At 45.6% G+C, this 24,608-nt stretch overlaps 1 protein-coding gene across 11 annotated transcripts in view; it reads right to left on the reverse strand.

The window, feature by feature from the left end:
- The window catches only part of AMMECR1L (AMMECR1 like), a 1,417,960-nt gene that overhangs the window by 303,994 nt on the left and 1,089,358 nt on the right, over positions 1–24,608 (reverse strand). For all 11 annotated transcript variants that reach the window (XM_085634451.1, XM_085634444.1, XM_085634449.1 and 8 more), the window contains one exon: positions 5,828–5,918. In XM_085634451.1, coding sequence (XP_085490577.1) covers positions 5,828–5,918 — 91 coding nt within the window. The remainder of the gene's footprint in view (positions 1–5,827; positions 5,919–24,608) is intronic.

Raw genomic sequence — 24,608 nt, forward strand, 5'->3', positions numbered from 1 at the left:
TTAATCCCATGAACAGTACTTGCGTGTGGGGGGGAGAGGACCTCCGGAGCACTCCGAACATCCCTTCACTCCAAGACATTAAAGAAGCCAGGATATTTAGCTAATTATGACATCGAAGTTAAAGGTTCAATCGTAATAGAAGGCCTTTGAGATGTTCCTGTCTTCACGGCCACAGGCGACCCGAGCCGCAGCCAGACCCCCCCAACCTGGGGTGAGGGAAGGGTTAATCTACCAAGTCCCATCGTTGCCAAGTCAGCAATTACCATCCTTAGCTGGTCAGTCTTCTGTGTCCACTTGGCGTTGTTCTTCTCCTCTTTCCATGTGTTTCCGGCCCTGTGATGTCGCTTCCGTAGAGTGATGTTGTTGTCGTCCATTGCCGTTTTTAACTCTATTGATCTGTCGCCATCCCTCCAGCCAGTCGTGAGCGTCCTCCGGCCTCTCGAAGAACCAAGTCTTACCGTCCACTACCACTGGAAGCTTCGCGGGAAAGAGCATGGAGTATGTAAATTCTCAATGTTGGAGTTCCTTCTTGACCTCAAGGAAACTTCTTCTCTGCTTGGTGACCACAGCCGTATAATCTGGGAAGAAGGAGATGACAGAGTTTTCTATACGAAGAGGAGGAGCCACTCTTGCCGTTTGGAGGATGGCTTCCCGGTCTCTAAAATTGAAGATCCTGGCCAGGATCGGTCGAGGGGGCGCTCCCGGCTTGGGCTTACTCCCGGGTATTCTGTGCGCCCGTTCCAATGAAAAGAAGCCATAGAGACCCCTTGGCTGGAGGTGATTCTCGATGAGGTCCTCTACGTAAAGATCCATGGCTGGCATCCCTTTGGACTCCGGGACTCCAGTAATACGGACGTTGTTGCGTCTCGATCTACCTTCTTGGTCGTCCAGTTTGGCTGCCATTTGGCGGTTTTGAGCTTCCAATTGTTGGACCTGGCGCTGGAGGCTGGCTGTGTCCTTCGTGAGAGATGCAGTCGTGGTTTCCACCTCTGTCATTCTAGAGGCCATTTTCTGGAAGTCAGCTCGGAGGAATGGGACATCTGAGGAAATGGACCCCTATTGTGTTTTGGACATTCCTCAGGGCGGACATTATATCTAGCAATGTAACTTCCGGCTGGCCTTCCAGCGTGGCACCGACCTCCGCGTGCGTCCATTGGGTGGTCGTGTCTGTCGTGTCTTTGGAAAAAGCATACTTATCTAATTTGGCATGCTGGGTCGTTCGCTGGCCACGGCCCCCCATTAGGCCCTCGTCGTGAAAATGCTGGTATGCCGCAGTACTCACCGCCGCCTGCCACATGACTGAGGGTCACTGTGCGGCCTGTCGGGTTCCCTGCACGATTATGCGGGGCCTCCGATCCCGACGTGAGTTGTTATTCCCCGAACAGTAGAGCCAAAGTCCGTGGCTTGCAGTATTTCGTAAAGCACTCAAGTCATGAACAAGGGACCCCTAAAAGTACGTGGACCACGATGCTTCTCCACGTGTATCGGGGCAGTATTGATATGATGCAGCGGGCAGCCTGGAATTGCGCGGGGGGATTCCGGTCTCTCTCACCCGTGCTCACGTGTCCTTTCCTTGGGGGTGCGGGAGCCCCGCAGTGAATAATGACGCCAGGGTGTCTGGTATTCTATAGCTTCCAAGTGGAATTGGTCAGTGTGGCCAGGCTGTGCGGGCCCCCCAGCGCCTCAGGAATTGCACCGGAGCTCACCCCGGCGCGCGGACCCCTCACTTGGGCGTTGCAACGTTGTATTCTGTGCCCCTTTTCTGTCAGTTGTTTGGCTCACTATTTATAACACCAAGATAGTCCCCCGGGGGCCTCCGGCGCTTCGTACCTCACTGCCTCTTCATCCTCAATGTCATCTGGGGGCCATAGTCATTCAGCATCCTGGCTTGGCTGAGGAGGGGGCACCGCCAGCTCTGGAGCTCAACTGGTTCCCTCCCACTCGTAGCAGAGAGGGCCTGTCGGGCAGGGACTGCAGATCGTAGCCGGGCGTCTCCCGGTGCCCAGTATCCTCGTAGTGTTGGCTTGCCCCGCGAGGCCCCACCAGGCGTCCAAAGGCCTTACACGAAGCAGCCGCCCAGGCGCAACCTTTCCCAGCAATGCGGCGCCTCCCGTCTCCTACCGCCACCTAGCCGTAGCGTCGGCTGGACAGGCCGCGGCTCGTCTGATCACGCGAGGCCGCGGCTCCGTGCACGGCTGCAGGCCGCTCTTCTCCTTGCACCCGCAGATCAGCAGCACAGCGTCGGATTTGTTCCAAATTAAATCCGTGCAATCCTTCAGCGCTCCGATGCCAGGAAAGGGTCTTGGGTGCAAATTTTGTGGCGGATATGTGTCCGGATTCATGCGGGATGTTCTCGCACTGGCTGGAGCTTAACTAGGTTGCGGCCATTACTCCGGGCTGCAAGCCATGCCCCCCACACATTCCGGCATTGTTATTTTTAATGCCAATAGCTAAAACGATCGCAAATGCAAAAGCACTTTAATGTTGGCCACGCCCATTTATTTAGACGCTGCTCACGGTATTCAGGTTACAGTGAGCAGCGTCTACAAAGGGGTACGGACAATATTAAAGTGGAAGCCCATATGGTGCGCTTTCACACAAAGTAAAAATACATGATTAAGAAATGTTGCGCGTGGCTGCCGAAGTGAAATTGGCCCGCACTATTAATTAATAAAATAAAAAAGCGCGGCCGCTAATATGAAAGTGGCCGCCTGTAAAATATTTAATTAAATAAGTGCAGCCGCTAAACTGAAAGCGGACCGCACCGTAAATGAAATAAGTGAATACGTGCGGCCGCTACAGTTAAAGTGGACTGCATAGTAATTTAAATAAATACAGTAGTAGGCCTGCTGCTATGTAGTGTTTGGAATAGGAGAATAGCATTAAGGAAAATAGTGCTCACCAACTTATAAAGCAGAGCATGTAACAACATCAGTAAAAGGTCCAATCCTTATGGACGGTAACTAAAGGAGACAAGGTGGTACCAAGGCAGGACTAACAAGCCTCATAATGAATCGGAAGCCAGCGTTCACGAAGGATAATGGCACAAGCTAATTAAAAATATGGGCGGAGAGTGGGCGGGGCTTCTATTAGATACCCTAATACAGCTTGCCTTGCAGAGCGAGCAGCACATGTGCCCTGCCACTTGGCTCGACCTAAAAAAAGACAACACATACAGATGAGAGATGATGGGTCTGGCAGATGGGAAAACCACTTAGCGATACAAAGAGACTACTGTGAAAAATCAGGACGCCTGTGGTTTGTAAGTGATTTTTTTCAAGGAACTGGTACCCACTGGCTAAGCAATAACACTAACTCACCACCTGTCAACCACGCCCTGCCATTAAGCACACAGCTGAAGTGCACTGCAATGTGATGGGGCATGAGGCAGCAAAACCTGGGGTCCGAGGTCAAAACAATGCCTCTGGAAGAATTAACACAAATACAATACTGTGTCCGTCAGCCAGTGCTGTGTAATGGCCACTGTTACTCTGTTACAGGTGAATACACACTTAAACCGGACCGTACAATGACAAGCAAACTGTAGCCAGTGTGGTCCAGTATGTATGTACAGTGGGAGAACGCACACATAAATACTATATAATGCCAAGCAAATTGCAGCCAGAGGAGTGTCACAGACAAAGTGGCTGTGCAATGGGTGAACACAAATGTAAAATATTGTGCACTGCAACCGGTACACTGTCATATACACTCTGGTTCTCTATGAGATGAACTCAGACTTAAATATTGTACAGTGACAAGCAAACTGCAGCCACTGCAGTGTGATAGCCACCGTGGGGCTTCACTGGTTGAGAACAAATACTATCAGGAACTATCACCCAGTCCAGTAGAATAGACACTGTGTCTCTGCTTCAGGAGGACACCCACTAAGTACAGTGCACTGACAAGCACATAACAGACAGTGCAGTGTCACAGATACTGTGGCTCTGCATGAAGTGAACACAACTTTTATGCTGTGTACAGACTAGTACAAAACAGACAGTGCAGTGCCATAGCCACTGTGACTCATCACCAGGTGAACACACAATAAAAAACTGTACTGCGACAAGCACACAGCAACCAGTGCAGTGCCATAGACACTGTTGCTCGGCACCGGATGAGCACAGATACAGCACACTGACAAGAACACAGCAGTCAGTGCTGCACTATAGACTTAATGGGGAAAGGGGGCCGAGCGGCCACCCTCTCTAAGCCGATATCAGCCCCAAGCACCCAGGGCCTGGACAAACTTCAATGGGGAAGCGGAAGGCATGTGGCACCCCTACCCGGGCTGATATCGGCCCCGGGGACCCCATCCCTGGAACCCTGCCATGTCCACTTGAGTGCCCTGGAGCCCTCCCAGGGCACCGAGTGTGCTATGAGACTGCCGGGAGAGCTTCAAGCTCCCAGTGGTCCGAGCTGGCTCCCCATATCTTACAGGAGGCAGCATTGCTCTTGCACACAAGGAGCTACCAGAAATGCAGCTCCTTGAATGTGGGAGAAATCTTTAATCTGTTTCCCTGCTAACATGGCAGAAGGCAGGGAAACAGATGAAAACTCTGCTTTCAGCAAGCAGAAGCAGTTTGACGGCTCCCGCTTGCTGGGAGCGGAGTTAGCATTTGCTCTCTGTTAGTGGGTGCTGTCACAGCTCCCGCCAAGCAAGAGCAAACAGCTATCTCCTAAGGTGGGACACCTCAGAAGATAGTAGGATCCGGCTCTGGCGAGTGGCGGTCCCCAGGGCCATAAATGGCTCCAGGTGGAGGGCCGCACAGCTCTTGTCCTTTGTTTTGAATGGGCCAGCCACGGGAAGGTGGTGGACCAAGGGCCATATAGGGCCCAGGAGGGGGGGCAGCCCCCTCCATGTTTACAATTTAGATTTGGCCTCAGGGAGGTGGTGGCCCCGAGGTTGGGGGTCTGCGCGGACCCCCTCCACATTGTTTACTTTAGCCCCAGGGTGGTGAGTGCTTCCAAAAGCCCTAGGAGGGAGGTCTGTGTGGCCCCCTCTTTTTTTAAATAAAGCCAGGGAAGGCGGTATATGTCTATGTAGCCCTGGCAAGTGGGTGGTGTCTGGAGCATAAAAATGCCCTTCGAGGTTGCAACTTTTCTGATAAGGATTGTCCCAATTATTATAGATGGCGATGGTGACTTCTACTTTTGTAGGCTGAAGAGGGGGTTACAGAGAATCTTGAGCCATGGAGAGTTTTCCTGGATGCAGAGATATGGAGAAGGGAGAGTAAGGCTTTCCTCCAGAGAGCCCTTCTTTTCGCATAGAGGACGAGGTCACATGTGATATCACCAAGACACTATTTACCATCCAGTCAGTCATCCAGTAATGCAGTTAATTTGTAACCACAATTTTACAGGGCAGCACTTTCTAGCTCAGGGACGAGAGCCACTTGCAGCTTTCCACTAAGGACTTCTTTGACATTAACTTGCACCAGAACAAACCCCTGGAAATGAGATGGTTATCCACACAGGTGGCCTTGGTGCATACTAAAAGAAGAGGTTGAACTAGGAATCATTATACATGAAGGAATGAAGCCAAATGTAATTATGAAAAAGGCAATTCTATACTGAGCCCAGGGTAACAAAAACTGAAGTTATATCTGCAACGCTGGAAAGAATACAGCACATGCAAACGCTATTAATGTTGTTAATAAGTTTAAGCAACTGATTAACATAACTGGAAATTTATAAAGTACCATTAAGTGAAAGATTTAAAAAGATTATGTAAACATGCACAATAATCAAACTATTTCCTCCTCCCCATTAGAAAGACTCTGGAAAGAAGTTGTGCAGTCACATTTTTAAGTTGATTTATTCCTACCTTGTTCCTTGGCAACTTCAGGGAGGTACGTAGCTGTTCGCTTCACTCCTTTCTCATTTATAAACTCAATTCGGATCCCGTGCACTCCCACCTGCACAGGAAAAGGTCTGATGAGAGCAAGCAAGTACATTGATTCTTCAATCTCAAAGGGGAAAACTCATATCCTGGAAATAATTTGTTGGGAGGCAAATATACTATACAAGATAGGAAAAAGTGACATTCTTGTATCAACAGTTCAGTAGTGTAGATAACTCATATGCATAGCCAACTAGAGGATCTGGTTAGCTACAGCTAATAATGTCAAAATGTCAGCCTCTTGAGCCTCATTTTACATCAGACATTTTGTCTGGGTCCCATGAAAATCCACTAACTTAACCATTTTGTCCCAGCTGTACCTTAAAATCCTTTCATAACAGTAACAGCATAACAAGGTCCCAACTTGCTGCAACAAGGTAGAGGGGAGAATATGCATCGGATATAAAGCAGACTTCTATATTTAAGGAAGTTCATGCTACTTGCAATAATAATTTCTTTCTATACTTCTGGTGCATACAGCCTATTTTATAGACATAGGTCCTCCCATTAAACACACTAAGCAATAGCAGTAAAATAATGGAAGCCAGAATTACACTGCAACTCAGGATTCCAACCTAGGTTTCTACTTTCTCTACTTTGCCAGACTGAATACATTTATGAATTTACAGACACAAGAGCAGAGTCAGGTATAATGAATGGAGGAAAGGTTGAGATTTACTAACATGAGTTACCATGTTTAAAATTTAATGTGGGATTGGCAGTATACAAGAAGCTTTAGAGTTTACCATAAGAAAGATACTTGAGCAGACCAATATATAGTATTTGAAGTACGATTCTTTGCAAATCTCTCTGATCTGTTGATAAAGGTATAGACATATTTCTTAAGAATGCTGCAGATGCTGCGCTGACCACATCAGCATAAATGCAAATGCACTCATGGGAGGAGGTCCCTGGACAAAGTACCACTCAAATATAGAGGGACTACTCTCCAGCAAGATAGTGGTCCTAAATGTATTATTTTCTACATAGAGGCACTAAACTTCAAAAAAGTCTGTCTAAAAAGTGAAAGGGTTTAGTTTTCCCCAACTTCCACACTAAAGATAGGTTCTAGCACCAATACAGATCGGTGTTGGGCAGACCTAAGAAAACCATAAAATCTTTTTAACTGCTCAAGAAAAGCGCACAGAGGAGGTTTGTAGAAACAAAAACTCTTCTTTGGCAGATGCACAATTTTAGGAGGCACATCGAGTACAACAACGCTACATAGAGGTCTATCATAAAAAGATAGGCATAGGGAAATGGTTAAGGCTATAAAATAAAAAAAGACTTGTAAGAAATAAGAGGTTTCATTAAAACGTTAATAAAGTAATGCAATTACCAAATTAAAATAAGATCAGATATTTCAATTAAAAAGTAAATGTAGAATTGGTTTAGGAAATAAAGATAAAGAAATAGTTTTCAAATAGGAAAATGGGATCTGGGTGGTTGGTGGTGGGGCTTAACCCCCATTATAATATAAACAAATGTGTATACTTGTGTGAGGTAGCGCTGGCTTGAAAATAAAACCGGATTTTGAGTGCCGCGTATTCTTTGAAAAGGAAAAAGCACATTGGGCTTTGGGTGAAGCCTGTGGCAAGCACACGCATTGAGGGAGCCTAGAAACGAACTCATATTGTGTAACTAATATATATATATATATATTATATACTGGCGCCAGATGATGAATCTTTGCAAAATTTTCAAAACTTGTGGGGCGCTCCGGTCAGCTCCTGTCTTGAAAGTTTCGGGGTGATTCCGCAAGCGGGGGCCGAGAAAACAGGGGGGTCCCAAAACGTGTTTTCTCCATGTTATTTTCTATAGGAAACTTTAGACACGGCGACAGCTAGAACTGCTGAACGGAATTACACCAAATTTGGCAAAAAGGTAGCCCTTGGTTCAGAAAGAGACCTTTTTGTTAAATGGTGTAAATCCGTTCAGTAGTTCCTGAGAAATTAAAAAAAAAGAGGTCGGAAAATCAATTTCCCATAGGAAACTTTAGACATGGCTACAGCTCGAACTGCTAAACCGAATTACACCAAATTTGGCAAAAAGGTAGCCCTTGGTTCAGAAAAAGACCTTTTTTTTTAAATCAGGTAAATCCGTTCAGTAGTTGCTGAGAAAATCAAAAAAGAAAAGTTTCGATATCTAGAGGCGTGGTGGATCCGCGGACCCTCCCGACCATGAGGCTTATTCTAATTAGCTGTCAACACTCCAAACCAGAAAGTGTTGGCAAGCATCTTGTGACTCGGTAGAACCGAGTCACAAGAAAACAGGGAAACAAAGGTGAAAAAACAGAAAAGGGGGCAGGGTAGAAACACCCTGACCCCCTAGGCCTGCTCAGGGAGTCCCACAAGGACCCACAGGGCCCAAAAAGCTTTTTTTTTTTTTTTTTTTAAATCGGCGAGATTCGCACACACAGCGGGAATTTCGGCTGAAAATGTAAAAAAAACGAAGTGCGGACTCCCGCGCTTCGTTATTATTTAGCCCCCGGGTGGGCCAAGTCCCGGGGGCATGCAATATTGTAATTGCGGGGGCCTAGGGAGGCCCCCGCAGCCCCAGGGACTGCCACCCCCAGGGCTTTCCTTAAATATTTGCGGGGAGCACACGGCCCTCCCGCAGCCACCGGGGCTTGTTATTTTGAATGTGTGGGGGGGCCTCCAAGGCCCCCCCAAGCCATGGGGACTGCCACCCCCGGGACTTTTTTTTAATATAATATTTGCGGGGGGCACACGGCAATATATATATTTTTTTATAAGAACCTGTGTGGAGGGGCTCGAGCCCTCCCACACGCCCCGGGGACCGCCACCTCCCCGGTGCACTAAGTATGTACATTCGGAGGTCTGTAACTGACCCCCGAGCCCCGGGGACCACCACCTCCCCGGGGCTGTGTACACGTTGGGAGGGGGCCCCCCACCTGGAGCCCTTGATGGCCCTGGGGACCGCCACCCGCCAGGGCCGGCTCCTGCAGTGTCCTGGAGTGTCCACCCCCGGGACAATGCTGTTAGTAATGACAGGGCGGTAGCTGTGGCTCCCGCCCTGTCATTGCAAACAGCTTTGCTTCATTGAAGGTTTTACTGCTCTCGTTTCATGAAGCAAAGCAGAATTGCTTTTCAGCAGCTCCCCATGTGGAAAAGTAATGCCGGCTCCTGCAGGACGCAGGAAGCCGGCGGGCCGTGGGGGGCATTGGGGCTCCCCCCCACGGTCCCCAACGGATAGGGCCTGCCCCGTGAGATGGGGTCCCCGGGGCTAGAAGTGACCCAGGAGGGGGGCCACGCGGCCAAACTCCCCAAAAATAAAAAAAATAAAAAATAGAGGCCGGCCCCGGGGGATGGGGTCCCCGGGGCCAATAGAAGCCTCAGGAGGGGGGCCACACTGCCCCCGTCCATAAAAAAAAATATATGTGGCCATGCCCCAGGGGATGGGGTTCCCGGGCCCGGAATTGGCCACGGGAGCGGGGCCGACGCGGCTCCCTTCCTGTTCATATTTTTTTTTTTTAAATGGGGCTCAGGCCCTGTGGGTTGGGGTCCCCAGGGAACAAAAAAAATTAAAAGAAGGGGGGCCACACAGCCCCCCTTCTAAAAATTATTCCTTTTTTAAAACACCGGGAACGTGCCGGAGGCCCCGCCCCCTCTGGCACGTTTTAAACTGGGGAATTCCCCTTCAGTACTGGGGGTCCCTGGGGGCCAACTAGCCCACCAGGTACCTCCAGTAAGCGCCACAGGGCTGCGTTGCAGAGGTGGTCCAGGCCGTGCCCCTTTTTACACCTCTCTGCAACGAAGCTCTGTGGCGCTTACTGGAGGTACCTGGTGGGCTAGTTGGACCCCAGGGACTCTCAGGATTCAAGGGAACTTAATCCCCCCAACTTAAAACGCGACACGCGACGCGTTTGTAAAGTGGAGAAGGGAGGGGGCGGGGCCTGAGGTGACATGTGTGCAAACACGCCCTGTGGCGCGTTTTAAGTTGGGGAATTAATTCCACTTCAATCCTGAAGGTCCCTGGGAGCCAACTAGCCCACCAGGTACCTCCAGTAAGTGCCACTGTGCTGCAGAGAGGTGGCCCAGGCCACGCCCCTTTTTACACCTCTCTGCAATGCAGCTCTGTGACACTTACTGGAGGTACCTAGTGGGGTAGTTGGACCCCAGGGACCCTCAGGATTCAAGGGGACTTAATCCCCAACTTACAACGTGCCAGGGGGCGCGTTTGCAGAGTGGTGGAGAAAGGGGGCATGGCCTTTGTCTACCTCTCACCAATCCCACTGAGTGGGCTTACTGGAGGTAAAAGGTAGGCTAGTTGGCCCCTAAAGGACCCCCAGCAGTGAAGGGGACTTCAGTCCCCATCCAAGAGCGTGCCAGGGAGCGCGTTTGTAGAGTGGTGGGCAAAGTGGGCATTGCCTGGTACGTGTACTTACCAATGCTGCTGTGTGGGACTGACTGGAGGTAATAGTTTGGGAAGTTGGCCCCCAAGGATGTCCTTGGGGGCCAACTACCCCTCTTGTTACCTCCAGTAAGTCCCACACAGTGAGATTGCTAAAACGTCTTCGTATGCCATGGCCCCCTTTCTCTACCACTCTTCAAACTTGCCTTGTGGCAGACTACGGGATGGGGGATGAAGTCCAATTTAGTCCTGTGGGAATTTGGGGGCCAAGAATCCCTCCTGGTACCTCCAGTCCTACGCAGCGGAATTTCTGAGCGTTGGTTGGACGCCCAGCACCCTTTCTCCACCACTCTGCAAACGCGACTACTAGTTAAAGTAGCATATTTCTGCACCTCTGACTTGGAGGTACTTTTAATCCCCCTGCCCTATTATGTACTAGGGCTTTACAGAGGAGGTCATGCTTATCACAGGGGTACCCCAACGCATAGTGTTCCCTAGTGTATGTAGGTGTTTTCACTGTACTCTAAGTGTCTTTTAGCATAGCACTGGCTCTAGGCCTGGTTAGTCAGAGTCATTTACCACCAGTACCCGTCTGAAAAAGTTGTGGTCACAGGATGATTTTGCAACAAGTCCTCTTTCGGCTCCTCTGTTGTTTCTTTCTGCACATGCCTTGCTTCTTCCTGCACTTTTCTTCGTCTTTGTGGACTTCTGTTGCTTCTTTCTGCATTTCTTTTGCTTTTTTCTGTGCATTTTTTCTTCTTTCTTCACATGTGCTACCTCTGTAGGTATAGTTAGAAATTAGCATTTAAAAAACCTTGGAAATTCACTGAAAAAACCATAGGTTTCAGGGGCTTTATAGTTAGTTGGATATTTCACCCGTACAAAACCATAGAAATTCTCCCGTTATAGTTAGTTCAGTTAACTATAACTCACGCCCCCGCAATGCACTGCTGATGACGTCACATTTTACATCACTCATGACATGGTCAGTGACTTCACTGATGAAATCACTGATGACATTTCAAATGACATCACTGATGACATCATCCATGTGATAATTTCATGCATCTCCTGAGGAAATATGAATTTTGTGATCAGTTATGTCCCCTATCGTAGACCCCAACGGCTCCATGTACATGCTATAAGTACATGTATGTTCCCTCCTACTCCAGTTTTGAAGACGCAAATATATGTGCGTCCACCGTCAACATGTCCTCTTTCAGACCCGCCATGAATGGGTCAGATATTCCATTCCTAAGTATGAAAGGCCACCGACTTTATGTGGTTCACTTTCCACATTTTACAGATTCAGGCGAGTAGGCCCCGAATTCTGTCATCAAGCCTTTTCCTGCCTTCTGCCTCTGAAAGCTCCAGTCTGAGCCTGCATCTGTATCCATGAACTTTGTCCTACTCCCTGCGCGGCTAACGGTGCCTGATCCAGCCTATTGCCTGCCAAAAACTGTATTTCACCTTCAAGATTATCTCCTCCCTCCTCATCCGATGCATTCCTGTCTAGTAGTTTAGGTAAACATTCCTCCAGCTACCGTGCAAAGGGGCCAGGCATCGCTGTCCTCATGCAAGTAATTCATAGCCCCGTTACCATGGAATATTCCTACCCCCTCGCATCTAGTGTAGACACTTAGACGCTTGTACACGCACTAACAGTCAGTATAGAATAGATTCTATCCTAGAGACCTTTTCTTTTGGATAACACAGTTCTTTAAACATAGGATATTAGATATGATTTGGGACTAGGTTGACATAACCCCAGACTTCTGTCTCCACATGTAGGGCTAAATGTCAAGTCCCCTTCACCCTCTAGTTGCACGTCAATCACACGTCATGCGGCTGCGCGCGCATCTCTGCCGAATATTTCTGCTGACATTACAGGATTCTTCTATGGATCCACCCACTTGTGACATCATGTTTAATGACGTATTTTAGTTACACCCATGTTTACGCCTCTATTAGTTACGTATGCACAGTTTTTCTGTGTTATCAGCTGTTACGCCTCTTGCATCTGTTTCACTGTAATGCATTTTCTATAAAACTGCTCATCTGTCAATAATATATGCGCCCCTTCCTTCCTGAACTTTCGTGGTGATGGAATAGAAGGCCCACAATTCGAATTGTATTCCTTTGTATAGGAATAAAGCCTTTTAAAACCTCTAATACCACGGATTCTGCCTCTTATTTTTACTGAGTTATTCTCACTAAGACTTTACCGCATAAAAAATAGTACCGGTGACGAAATATTTACCACATAAATTGGTGCCCGAATAGGGACACTTTCTCATCTCACGCGCCGGCGGTGCGTTGCAGGCCCGGTCTCCTGCCACAGCTGAACGGACAAAAACGCGTACCCGCAGGATTTCCTGTATCTCCCTCCGGCCAAGCGGGAGCGACTGAGGCTGCGATCAACACCCAGACGAGGCGGTGAGACGTGCGAAGTATCCCGACCAGAGCCTAGCTGAGAGAGCAAGATCCGAGGTATACAGAGGCCCACCAGGTTCCGAAGTTCCGAGTCCAGTTGAGTCGAGTCCAGTCCGGTCCAGTTTCAGTTCCGTTCCGAGGCCTTCCGTTCCGAGCTACCCGGTGAGTACCATTACCGGGGAGGCATTTTACGTGCACATAGTCTGTGCCGGTCAAGACGGGTTTGGGTACACAAATCCGGTCTGCACTGTTTCAGCAGTATATCTGTACTGTTTAGCAGTATATATAGTATGTCTTGCATATAAATAAGTATTATCTAGTGTCAGTATTATGTCAGTAACTAGTTTTCTATTAGTTATCATTGTTCGTTAAAACTGTTAAATGTTAAATGTTTTAATACGTTCTATATATTGTGGTGTGAATGACTGTTCATTATTGTGTTCATCGTATAAAGTGTGTTCTAGAAACAAGATCTAAAAATGCCGCTCTTTTCGAAACTAAGACAGATCAAAACTAGAAAAGGGGTACTCGAAGAAGCTGTTCCCATCCCACCTAGGGATACTCCAGGATACTTTATGTATCATAAGCACGGTCTAGATGCCGTATTATTTCTTGATTTATGGGTGGACTACACAAAAGAATTACCAGAGAACCAGAGATGGCCCGCAGCAGGGACCTGGGATACAGATTGCATCATGAGAGTAGAAGAAGAATTATGGAAAAAGAAAGCCAGACAGTCACAGAAAGATGCCATTGAATTATGGCGTAAAGAATCATACAGACGTACAGAAAAAGTGCTCAGACAGGAAGAGAAAGGTAGAGAGAATTCAAATAAAACTCGAGAAAATCTATTACTTGAGGAAGGTACCCGAGTAAACTCAGAACAAGTAGATAGACAAAGAAACACTCTTATGAATGGTATGTATCCTCTTCTGGCCGAAGGGTTACCTAAGGCTACCCCGGAAATACCAAAAGATTTAACTCCTCCATTGCTCCCGATAAAAGCACATCCCAAAACACATCCCAAAACAGCAAAGGACGTTTTCCTTTCCTCCTATTTAGATGACGTAGCTCCCGAGTATGCTAATGCCATACCACACATACCGCTTGCCGATGGTGTCCAACACCAAGAGCATCCGTCTGTATCCCCGCAATTACAAACTCCTACACAAGTTCCCACAGGTCCGTCCGTTTCTACAGTTTTTCCCGCATCTACAATCTCTATCCTACGCCCAACGAATCCTTTCGTGCCTAGCACCTCAGACGGTGCTACAGGAGGTACGACAGACATGTTTGCCACCCCGCCGCGAAATAAACAGACTCTTAGAGATTTAGCACTCCAACGTACACCCCAATTAGCGACATCCGACATGTTTAAAGAACAACTTGTGGATTGTAGATACGACCCAGTGCCAGGTAGACAGGATAAATTGCTCATATCATCACTACGTATAAGACGAGCTACATTATATTTAATGACGATACCAGGAATGGGTGAACACCTAGACGAAATATATCGCTTTGTCCACACAGGGCGAGGTCCAGAAAGTATTAACGAAGCTATGGAATATCAGAAAGTGGATGTCCAAAGACAACTACTACGTTTTTTCATAAATTGTGTAATTAGGAATCAAGATAGGCCCGGGGCAGATCACGATACCATGCAAAGACTTGTCAAATGGGGTCAGAACATATCAGAAGAGAAACACGATAGACAGGCGTGTATAATCGCCATGAGTCGAAAGATCCGCAAGGAAGTAGAACGAATACATAAAGAAAGACGAGAAACAGACAGAGTAGAATCAGAGGAGGAGGAGGAGCAAGAATCAGAACAAGTCGAAACAATAGCTTATGTAGGTAGAGGAAGACCCCATAATAATACTAGAGACTTTAATGACCCGATACGTCCAATACGTCCAGAATATAATAGACATTTTCCAAATCCTATGTTAAATACAAAATCCCCCGAACACCTATTCCAAGCCGTTGATAAATTACTCCGAGATCGAAGAGGGTACCATATGCTCGATTCCATGGACGAACAAGAATTAGCCAGGTCAGCAGTACAATGGGCTGACAGTCCCGGCGAATACAATGATGATGTACTTGCACACACGTTTCTGAATCTTGACCCATACGAACAGCGTTTAGCTAGTATATACATGATTCAACACCTCCTTATATTATATAAAAGCCAACACTCCGATCCAGGACCCTTACCTGACATATTGACAGAACTACTCACGAACATATGGAGAGGGTCAAGTACTGATTTGATTAAAGAAATTCTAGAATTCCGAAACCAATATTTAAATTTCGTATGCCCAGAACACGTTCCAGTTCCCATCATGGGAAGAAAAATGTATCACATAGATAGACAGAACCCGTTACGCGAAGTGCACCCAATTAGAGGTGCCGGTGATAATTTTACACGCGTGTTTGTATACACGCCTATAACTAAACTAGAATTATTAGAAATGAAGAAAGTAGTACCGAGCCATGACAAGGACCCAGCAGGTTTCCACCGTGAAATAAAGGACATGTTACTCATGGGAGAGTATACCTACCCCGATATTATGAAAATATTAAAAGTCCTATTACCCGCCGGTGTTTATGAGAAACTCAAAGAAAAGGAATGGGAAGTGGGAGACCAAAAGATAGATTGGACAGCATTAGAAAACGAAGAAAAGGCCCGAGCTGCAGGATCAGGGCTTGGGGAAAAGACTACAGCACTTGCAGGGCTACTAGTACAGGTACTGCCACGTTTATTAACTACGAAAAAGGAAGACTGGGGTGCAATCTCAGCCTGTAAACAAAAACCAGATGAAGATACTAGTGATTTCTATTCCCGATTTGAAAAATGTTTTGGTATAAATAGTGGTATAAAAGCCAGTAGTGAGTCATATCCACATCTGTTCGTGACAAAATTAGTTGAAAATTCTCTGCTACAAGTTAAGAATAGAGTATTGAAATTCGAAAGTACCTGGCAAGGTAATACCCCATCACAGATGTTACAGATGTTACAATATCATCACAATAGAATTAGAGAAGAACAAGAACACGAACAAAGACGTATGAAAGATACAAAAATGAAAATGCTTGTTGCTCAGTCAGTTCCAGCCGATGGTCATCAAAAGGGTAATTCCGCAGGTCCTACGAAAGGGACATGCAACTATTGTAAACAACCAGGTCATTATATACATGATTGTCCAGTCCTGAAACATAATATTGCTACAGGTAGAACCCAGGAGAGACCACGTCCACCTAGACAGGATCAGAATCAACAACAAATCCCTCAGCATGCACAACCTAGGTTAGCTCCGCAACAATTAGCTCCGCAACAGGTAGCTCCACAACAGACCGTAGCAGCACCACAAGCGCAGCCTATTGCTGCAACACAAGCGACAACACAACAGATGTATCAGTATGCACAAGCAGATTATCCCGATTATCAGCGATATACATGACATAGCCTAGAGGGGGAAGTTGGCTTACCCCTTATTGAGGTTCCTGTAGACCAAGAGGGACCTTATGTACATAGTGAACTATTAGGGGAAGACAGAAAGTTTTTACTTGATACAGGGGCAAGCAGAACAACTATAAGACGCAGTGAAGTTCCAGGGGCACCCCTCTCAGGCTCACAAAATATTTCCCTTGGATTCTCAGGAAAACCTATAATAAATGATGTAACACAACCTCTTCCACTTACAGTCGGTCCATTGACACGTACTACAGATTTATTGCTCACTAAATCATGTCCAGAAAACTTGTTAGGTATAAAAACATTGAAAGCTCTAGGAGCTATAATATGTTGTTCTCCGGAAGGAGTACGACTATTTTTACGTGATTTTAAAGGTCACTATGTGTCCAGAGACATGGATCACCGACTGCAGAATTTACCTACACATTTATGGGCACAAGGCCCCACCGATGTTGGTTGCATGAATATTACACCATATCGTGTCACACTAAAAACAGGAGTAATACTACCACGAATGCGACAATACAAGTTACCACCCGATGCTGTTGTGGCTTTGCTGCAAATAATTGACGAGCTCATTGCACAAGGAGTGGTTGTCGAAACTGACTCCAATGTATGTAATTCCCCGATAATTCCGATTCTTAAAAGAACGGATCCAAAAGCACCACCAGTATATCGATTAGTTATTGATCTGCGCGAATTAAATAAATGTATTGTACCACAATACCCCGTGGTCCCAGATATCTCTTCATTACTAACAGCTATTGACTCAGAAGCAACGTTCTTCACTGTAATTGATCTCAAAAATGCTTTCTTTAGCGTCCCAATAGATCCGGAAAGTCAATACTTGTTCGGGTTCAGTTTAAATGGACGAAGTTTTAAATTCACACGCGCACCTCAAGGATTTACAGAAAGCCCCAGCATCTATAGCCACGCACTGAAACGAGAACTTGACAGTATCCACATGCCAGTTAACACTGCCTTGCTTCAATATGTCGATGATCTGCTGATCACCGCCCGAAGCGAACCTGAATGTGAAAAAGCGTCATTGACGGTTTTAAAATTTTTGGCTGACAAGGGGCACAAGGTGTCCCCTTCTAAGCTGCAATTCTGTGTCCAGCGAGTTATTTACCTTGGGCACTCACTGTCCAAGGAGGGAAGGCAGCTTACACCCGACCGCATCCAGTTAATCGCTAACATGCCACCACCCAAGACACAAAAGGAGGTGCGGGCTTTTATAGGCCTCACTTCATACTGTAGGCAGTGGATCCCTCAATATGCATTTCTAGCAAAACCACTCATCCAGTTGACAACACAGGAGGCAGCCACATCGACTGTCCTCCCTTGGACTCAAGAACATACACACGCCTTTGAAAGCTTAAAGAAAGCTTTATGTCAAGCACCTGTTTTAGCAACACCATGTTACAGCAAACAGTTTACACTCTTTGTTACAGAACGCGAAGGTACTGCTTTGTCAGTACTCACTCAGGAACAAGCAGGATCACACAAACCATGTGCTTATTTCTCTAGTACATTGGATCCAGTAGCTCAGGCTCTTCCTGCGTGCCTGAAATCGGTGGCAGCAACAGCTTTAGCAATCAGACAAAGCGATGCCATAGTGTTAGGACATCAATTGACAGTACAAGTACCACATGCAGTAGAGGTTCTTTTGAACCGCACACAAACACAACTCTTGACTATAGCGAGACTCACCGGTTACGAACTGACATTGTTTCAGCCACACATAGAAATCAGACGCTGCAATACGTTAAATCCTGCCACACTGTTACCAGTGGGCGGAACAGATCCATTGGCACATGATTGTGTCGAAATTATTACTATCACGACGAAACCCAGACAAGACTTGACAGATATCCCTTTGTCAGATCCAGACTTGACATTGTATGTAGATGGGTCATGTATGAGAACAAGTACAGGAGAGTTAGTGGCCGCTTACGCAGTCACAACAGACACTGAAGTCATTGAAACAAATCGTATTAACACTTTGTCAGCTCAAGCAGCAGAGCTCATCGCTCTGACACAAGCCTGTATTCAAGCCAAAAATAAGAAAGTCAATATATACACAGATTCACGTTATGCATTCGGAGTCGTCCATGACTTCGGCGTACTGTGGCGAGAGAGAGGTTATTTAACTTCTCACGGTGCCCACATCCAACACGGACCCCTCATTCAAGCCCTATTAGACGCGATTCATCTACCCACTGCAATATCGATTATGAAATGCAAAGCCCATACAAAAGTTACCGATATCATTTCTCAGGGTAATGACCTAGCTGACAGAACAGCTAAACAGACTGCTCAGAATCAGACTATCACAACTGACATGACAAAGACAATAGTTCCGACACTAACACATTGCATGACAGTTAAGGATCCCGCCCTTGATGTAATTGACATACAGACACATGCTACACCAGAAGAAATAAAGAAATGGACTGAATTAGGAGGGATCCAAACGGATCAAGGATGGATGACGAAGGAAAAATCTATATGGTTTCTTCCCGACTCAATGGTTTAAGTTATCATTAACACAATACATAGTCCAGCACACCTAGGAGAGAAAGCTATGCTAGACAGCATTCAACACATTTGGTTCAACAAGCACTTGCGAGCAGCAGCTAAACAAAAAGTTCGTACCTGTATGATATGTTGTCAGTTTAATCCAGGTAAAAGCATCCCCGTAGAGCAGGGTGGATTTCAAACTCCCGATCATGCTTTTGAAGTCCTCCAGATGGATTATATCCAGATGGAACGATGTCGAGGATTCAAATATGTTCTCGTAGTTGTCTGTGCTCTTTCCCGTTGGACAGAAGCATACCCGGTTTCAGATTACACTGCCCCGACTACTGCCAAACAGTTAGTTCGAGAATTCTTCCCACGGTACGGTTTACCACGTGTTGTCTACTCAGATAACGGCCAGCCGTTCTCATCCGAACTAATGAAACACGTTTCCCTTTTGTTAGGCTACCAATGGAAATTCCACTGTGTCCGGCATCCCGAGGCCGCAGGTCTTGTGGAACGCCATAATCAAACTCTGAAAATTAGATTGTCCAAAATATGTAGGGAAAAAGGTGTCGACTGGATAGTAGCCTTACCAGTTGCGCTCTTTTACATGAGAATGGTAGCACATTCTCGAACTGGGCTATCCCCGTACGAGGTGATCTTCGGTAGACCACCAAATATGTGGGGGACGCCTATACCTCGCAAAATAACTGATGTTGACTGTAATATGCTGACAGATTACCTGGCTTCCTTGATGTCGTTCACAGGTAGCCGCAGCTTTTCCCGATAATACTGAGGTGAAGCCCCATGACGTGGTTCCTGGTGACCTGGTTTTGGTCAGGAATTTCGACCGGAAGACCCAACTGAATCCTAGGTGGAAGTCGCCTAAGTTGGTTCTACTGACTACAAGGACTGCCGTGAAGATTGAGGGTCGCAAAGGGTGGTTGCACTCGAGTCATATCAAAAAATTTTATGGACTACCAACCAGTGTGATTACTCAACCCTGTATTCCCTCACAGACAGACTCAAAGCTCCCCTTGGTTGAATTAACCAAACCAGAACTTTACAAACTAAAATTGAGGTCTAGTAAGTCAGACAATTTGATTGTTTAAGTCCTCTCCAAGGTGAATCGGTTGAATTTGTTTCTGACATGTATCCTCTAGACCGGAATAGAGAAAGAAATCATCAGATGCAGCTCAAAAAGCATGCGTATTGTAAATCACTTCGTAGTCACTGTACAGTAACATTATTAATTTTGTTTTTTCTAAGTCTTCTGATCATTATTGTCAGCATACTATTGCATATGTATTACCCTATTCTTAAACATGCTTACAATATAACTGCAGAACATTCTTTTAGCGAATTTCCTCCGCATGAGTTGTCATATAGATTTGCGCTGCGCAACAACACATTTATTAGTATGTTACATCATTCCCATCAAACCAGCAATGCCACAAATTGTTGGATATGTGGCCGACTCCCTCCCTATCAAAACTATAAGGGAGTTTTGCCCCTCTTTCCATATCCATTCACACACAATGGCTCCTGTGGAGCATGGTTTAGTTTGATTAATTCCCTAGATTCAAATTCCGCAGTTTATCAAGACAACTGGGTTTGGGGAAACCTGAACCTAGTTTTACTTAAAGTCTGCTACCCTAACAAGGAGGGACTCCCCAAAAGAACAGGAACTGATCTAGAAAATGAAGTATATGGATTAGGTAATTTTACACTTAACCTTATGATCCTGAACGTTGAATCTGAAGCTACACCAATCTTGCCCGCCATGTCAGTATTCCCAGTAAAAGGGGAATTATGTATAAGAAAGAATGGTTCCATACACATGGGCCACAGTAAATGCACCACTGTAATAAAATTCAGTGATCAAGGCAAGTCTACATTTAGAGCTTCCCATCATTCCTACTTCATATGTGGCCAGACCGCATATATATGTCTACCTTTAGATTGGGATGGTACCTGTTACATAGCATTCCTTCTGCCGCCTGTTTTCCTAGCTCCTCCTGATTATCATAGAAATACCCATTTAGTACACAATAGACAGCAGAGAGATCTCCCAATTGTCGATTACACTGAAACAGCATGGGAAAAATACACAGATTTCAATAAAGGATTCTTTCCCTATATAGGAACAGTCACTAATAGTAAACTGATACGTAGATTAACCAGAACCCTTGAAGCAGTAGTGAATGAGACTATTTCCGCCTTAGGCAATTTAACAGAAGAGCAGTCTGCTATGCGGATTGTTGTGCTTCAAAATCGTCTTGTCCTTGACGTCATCCTGGCCGATAGGGGCGGAGCTTGTAGGGTCATCGGATCAAGTTGTTGCATTTTCATACCAGAAAATTCGCCGTCAGTATATAAAGCCATAACCCGCCTTCATAAGATTATAAGCCAGATACACCAGAGTCCAGGCACCTGGACTTGGTCCGGTTGGTTCTGGGGCGTGTTGTCAGCCTGGGGATGGAGAATCCTATCCTTCCTAGGTATTGGCTTTCTCATACTATTCAGTTGCTGTTTATGTCTACAATGTGGGCCAGCGATTTGTGGTCTGTGTGCCACCTCGTGTATCCCACACCCACGTTTTCATTCAAGATCCCGGAAGAAGAAGAAAGAAGAACAAATGATGTTATATGAACAAATCGATGGATTAATGAAGATCGATATCTCCTGAGGGTCCGTAGGGGACAAGGAGGGAATGAGGAAATATGAATTTTGTGATCAGTTATGTCCCCTATCGTAGACCCCAACGGCTCCATGTACATGCTATAAGTACATGTATGTTCCCTCCTACTCCAGTTTTGAAGACGCAAATATATGTGCGTCCACCGTCAACATGTCCTCTTTCAGACCCGCCATGAATGGGTCAGATATTCCATTCCTAAGTATGAAAGGCCACCGACTTTATGTGGTTCACTTTCCACATTTTACAGATTCAGGCGAGTAGGCCCCGAATTCTGTCATCAAGCCTTTTCCTGCCTTCTGCCTCTGAAAGCTCCAGTCTGAGCCTGCATCTGTATCCATGAACTTTGTCCTACTCCCTGCGCGGCTAACGGTGCCTGATCCAGCCTATTGCCTGCCAAAAACTGTATTTCACCTTCAAGATTATCTCCTCCCTCCTCATCCGATGCATTCCTGTCTAGTAGTTTAGGTAAACATTCCTCCAGCTACCGTGCAAAGGGGCCAGGCATCGCTGTCCTCATGCAAGTAATTCATAGCCCCGTTACCATGGAATATTCCTACCCCCTCGCATCTAGTGTAGACACTTAGACGCTTGTACACGCACTAACAGTCAGTATAGAATAGATTCTATCCTAGAGACCTTTTCTTTTGGATAACACAGTTCTTTAAACATAGGATATTAGATATGATTTGGGATTAGGTTGACATAACCCCAGACTTCTGTCTCCACATGTAGGGCTAAATGTCAAGTCCCCTTCACCCTCTAGTTGCACGTCAATCACACGTCATGCGGCTGCGCGCGCATCTCTGCCGAATATTTCTGCTGACATTACAGGATTCTTCTATGGATCCACCCACTTGTGACATCATGTTTAATGACGTATTTTAGTTACACCCATGTTTACGCCTCTATTAGTTACGTATGCACAGTTTTTCTGTGTTATCAGCTGTTACGCCTCTTGCATCTGTTTCACTGTAATGCATTTTCTATAAAACTGCTCATCTGTCAATAATATATGCGCCCCTTCCTTCCTGAACTTTCGTGGTGATGGAATAGAAGGCCCACAATTCGAATTGTATTCCTTTGTATAGGAATAAAGCCTTTTAAAACCTCTAATACCACGGATTCTGCCTCTTATTTTTACTGAGTTATTCTCACTAAGACTTTACCGCATAAAAAATAGTACCGGTAACGAAATATTTACCACACCCTGTTATAACTTTTGATATACCCACTCTAAATTAGATTGCTATTCTCAAAACCATAGACACTTCAACACCAATAACTATATACCCACTCACTGATTCTTAGGTGTACACACACATCCACTCACTCACTCACCCGTACAGTCACTCATACTTATGGTTACTCAGTACAGGACTATCATATGCACTCATACACCTATATAGACACTCACACACTGCCACTCATCCATACAGGTACTCACACACCTAGTCAGTTATGCAAATAATCAATCACACTCTCATTTTCTCACCTATACAGTTATACACACACCAGCTCACTTACTCATACAAATACTAGCACATTCTTACGCTCTTATGCAATCACTGATACAAGCACACACTCATCCATACAACCACTCTCACAATCACACACTCTCACTTATAGCCATTTATATACTCTAACACACATATATACTGCCTTTCACATATGTAGTTACTCACACATGTAACACTGAGATATACATTCACTCACTAACACACCCATACACACACTCACCCACCCATACAGTCCATCACAGATGCATTCTTGAAAGCATGCACCCAGCGAATCACCCACTCACACATCTATGCACAGAGTCACACACACCCCACCCACACAAACAGTCAGGCACCCATACAGATACTCCCAATCAATAACTCATATAGACACTCATATAGCTATTCACAAACCCATGCAGCCACTTACACACCAACAGACAGACGGATACAGACATTCACACAGTTTAGTCACTAACCCATGCATTCAGTAAGATACGTTTAATCACTCACTTATAGAGTCAGTCACGTACCTACTAAATCATCCATTCAGTCACTTATACACCCACTCATTCTTCAATACGCCTTTCCCTATATATATTAAACATATTTAAACTTTACAGAAACATACAGTCACTGGATGATGTCATCAGTGATGTCATCAGTGATGTCGTATGAGATGTCATCAGTGATGTAATATGTGACATCATCAGCAGTGCATTGCGGGGGTGTGAGTTATAGTTAGCTGAACCAACTATAACGGGGGAATTTCTATGGTTTTGTACGAGTGAAATGTCTAACTAACTATAACGTTCCTGAAACCTATGTTTTTTTCAGTGAATTTCTAAGGTTTTTTAAATGCTAATTTCTAACTATAACGTGCCTGAAACTGATGGTTTTTTCAGTGAATATATATGATGATGAGGTAGAGATGATGACCCGTTTGAAAAAGGAAGAGGATGTGATCAAAGAAAGAAAAAAGTATAAATTCCACCGAGATAAAATGAACAACGAACGCAGGCAAATTTTCACATTTGCCAAAAAATATGAGACAATACGTTCATCTAAGAATAAACAAGTAGTCCAGTTCAGAGAAGGTGCCCATCGCGGGGGGGCCACAGGATCCAAATCGACACTTTCAGATTTAAGTTCTGCAGTTGACAGCAGTTCGGAAAATGAAATTAGTGGCCCGGAGGGGGCAGTACAAATCAAAACGAACATACTGGTGCAGGAATTGTCTTTTTTATATCACGATCGCCGCCAGACATTGCGCCCCAGAAAACCGAGGCACAACGAAGAAAATATAACAACTACAGGAGGCGGCAGAGGAGAAAAGCAAATAGAAGAAGGAATCAAACCAAAGAAAACATGAGGGGGTCGATGGCAAAACAAATAGCTAACACCACCACAGATGAACTGAATAATACTATCATTGATTTGGCTAATGTCAATTTGAATAATAAAGAAAAACGTACTTTGAGCCTGGGTCTATCCTTTTGCCCTAAGACAGATTTCAACTATACCAACACTAGATTAGATATTTACAGGGCAGTGAGGAAATTAAAATTAAAGAAATTCCATAAACTATCTAAGAAGACCAAAGAACAAGCAGAGGCTGCTTCAACCACAGAAACAGTTGGAGTTTTAACTCAGTCAGACCAGCCATTGATTGACACACTACATGAACTATGGATACAG

The sequence above is a fragment of the Triturus cristatus genome, chromosome 11 (genome assembly GCF_964204655.1).
Source record: "Triturus cristatus chromosome 11, aTriCri1.1, whole genome shotgun sequence".
In the NCBI taxonomy this organism is placed as follows: domain Eukaryota; kingdom Metazoa; phylum Chordata; class Amphibia; order Caudata; family Salamandridae; genus Triturus; species Triturus cristatus.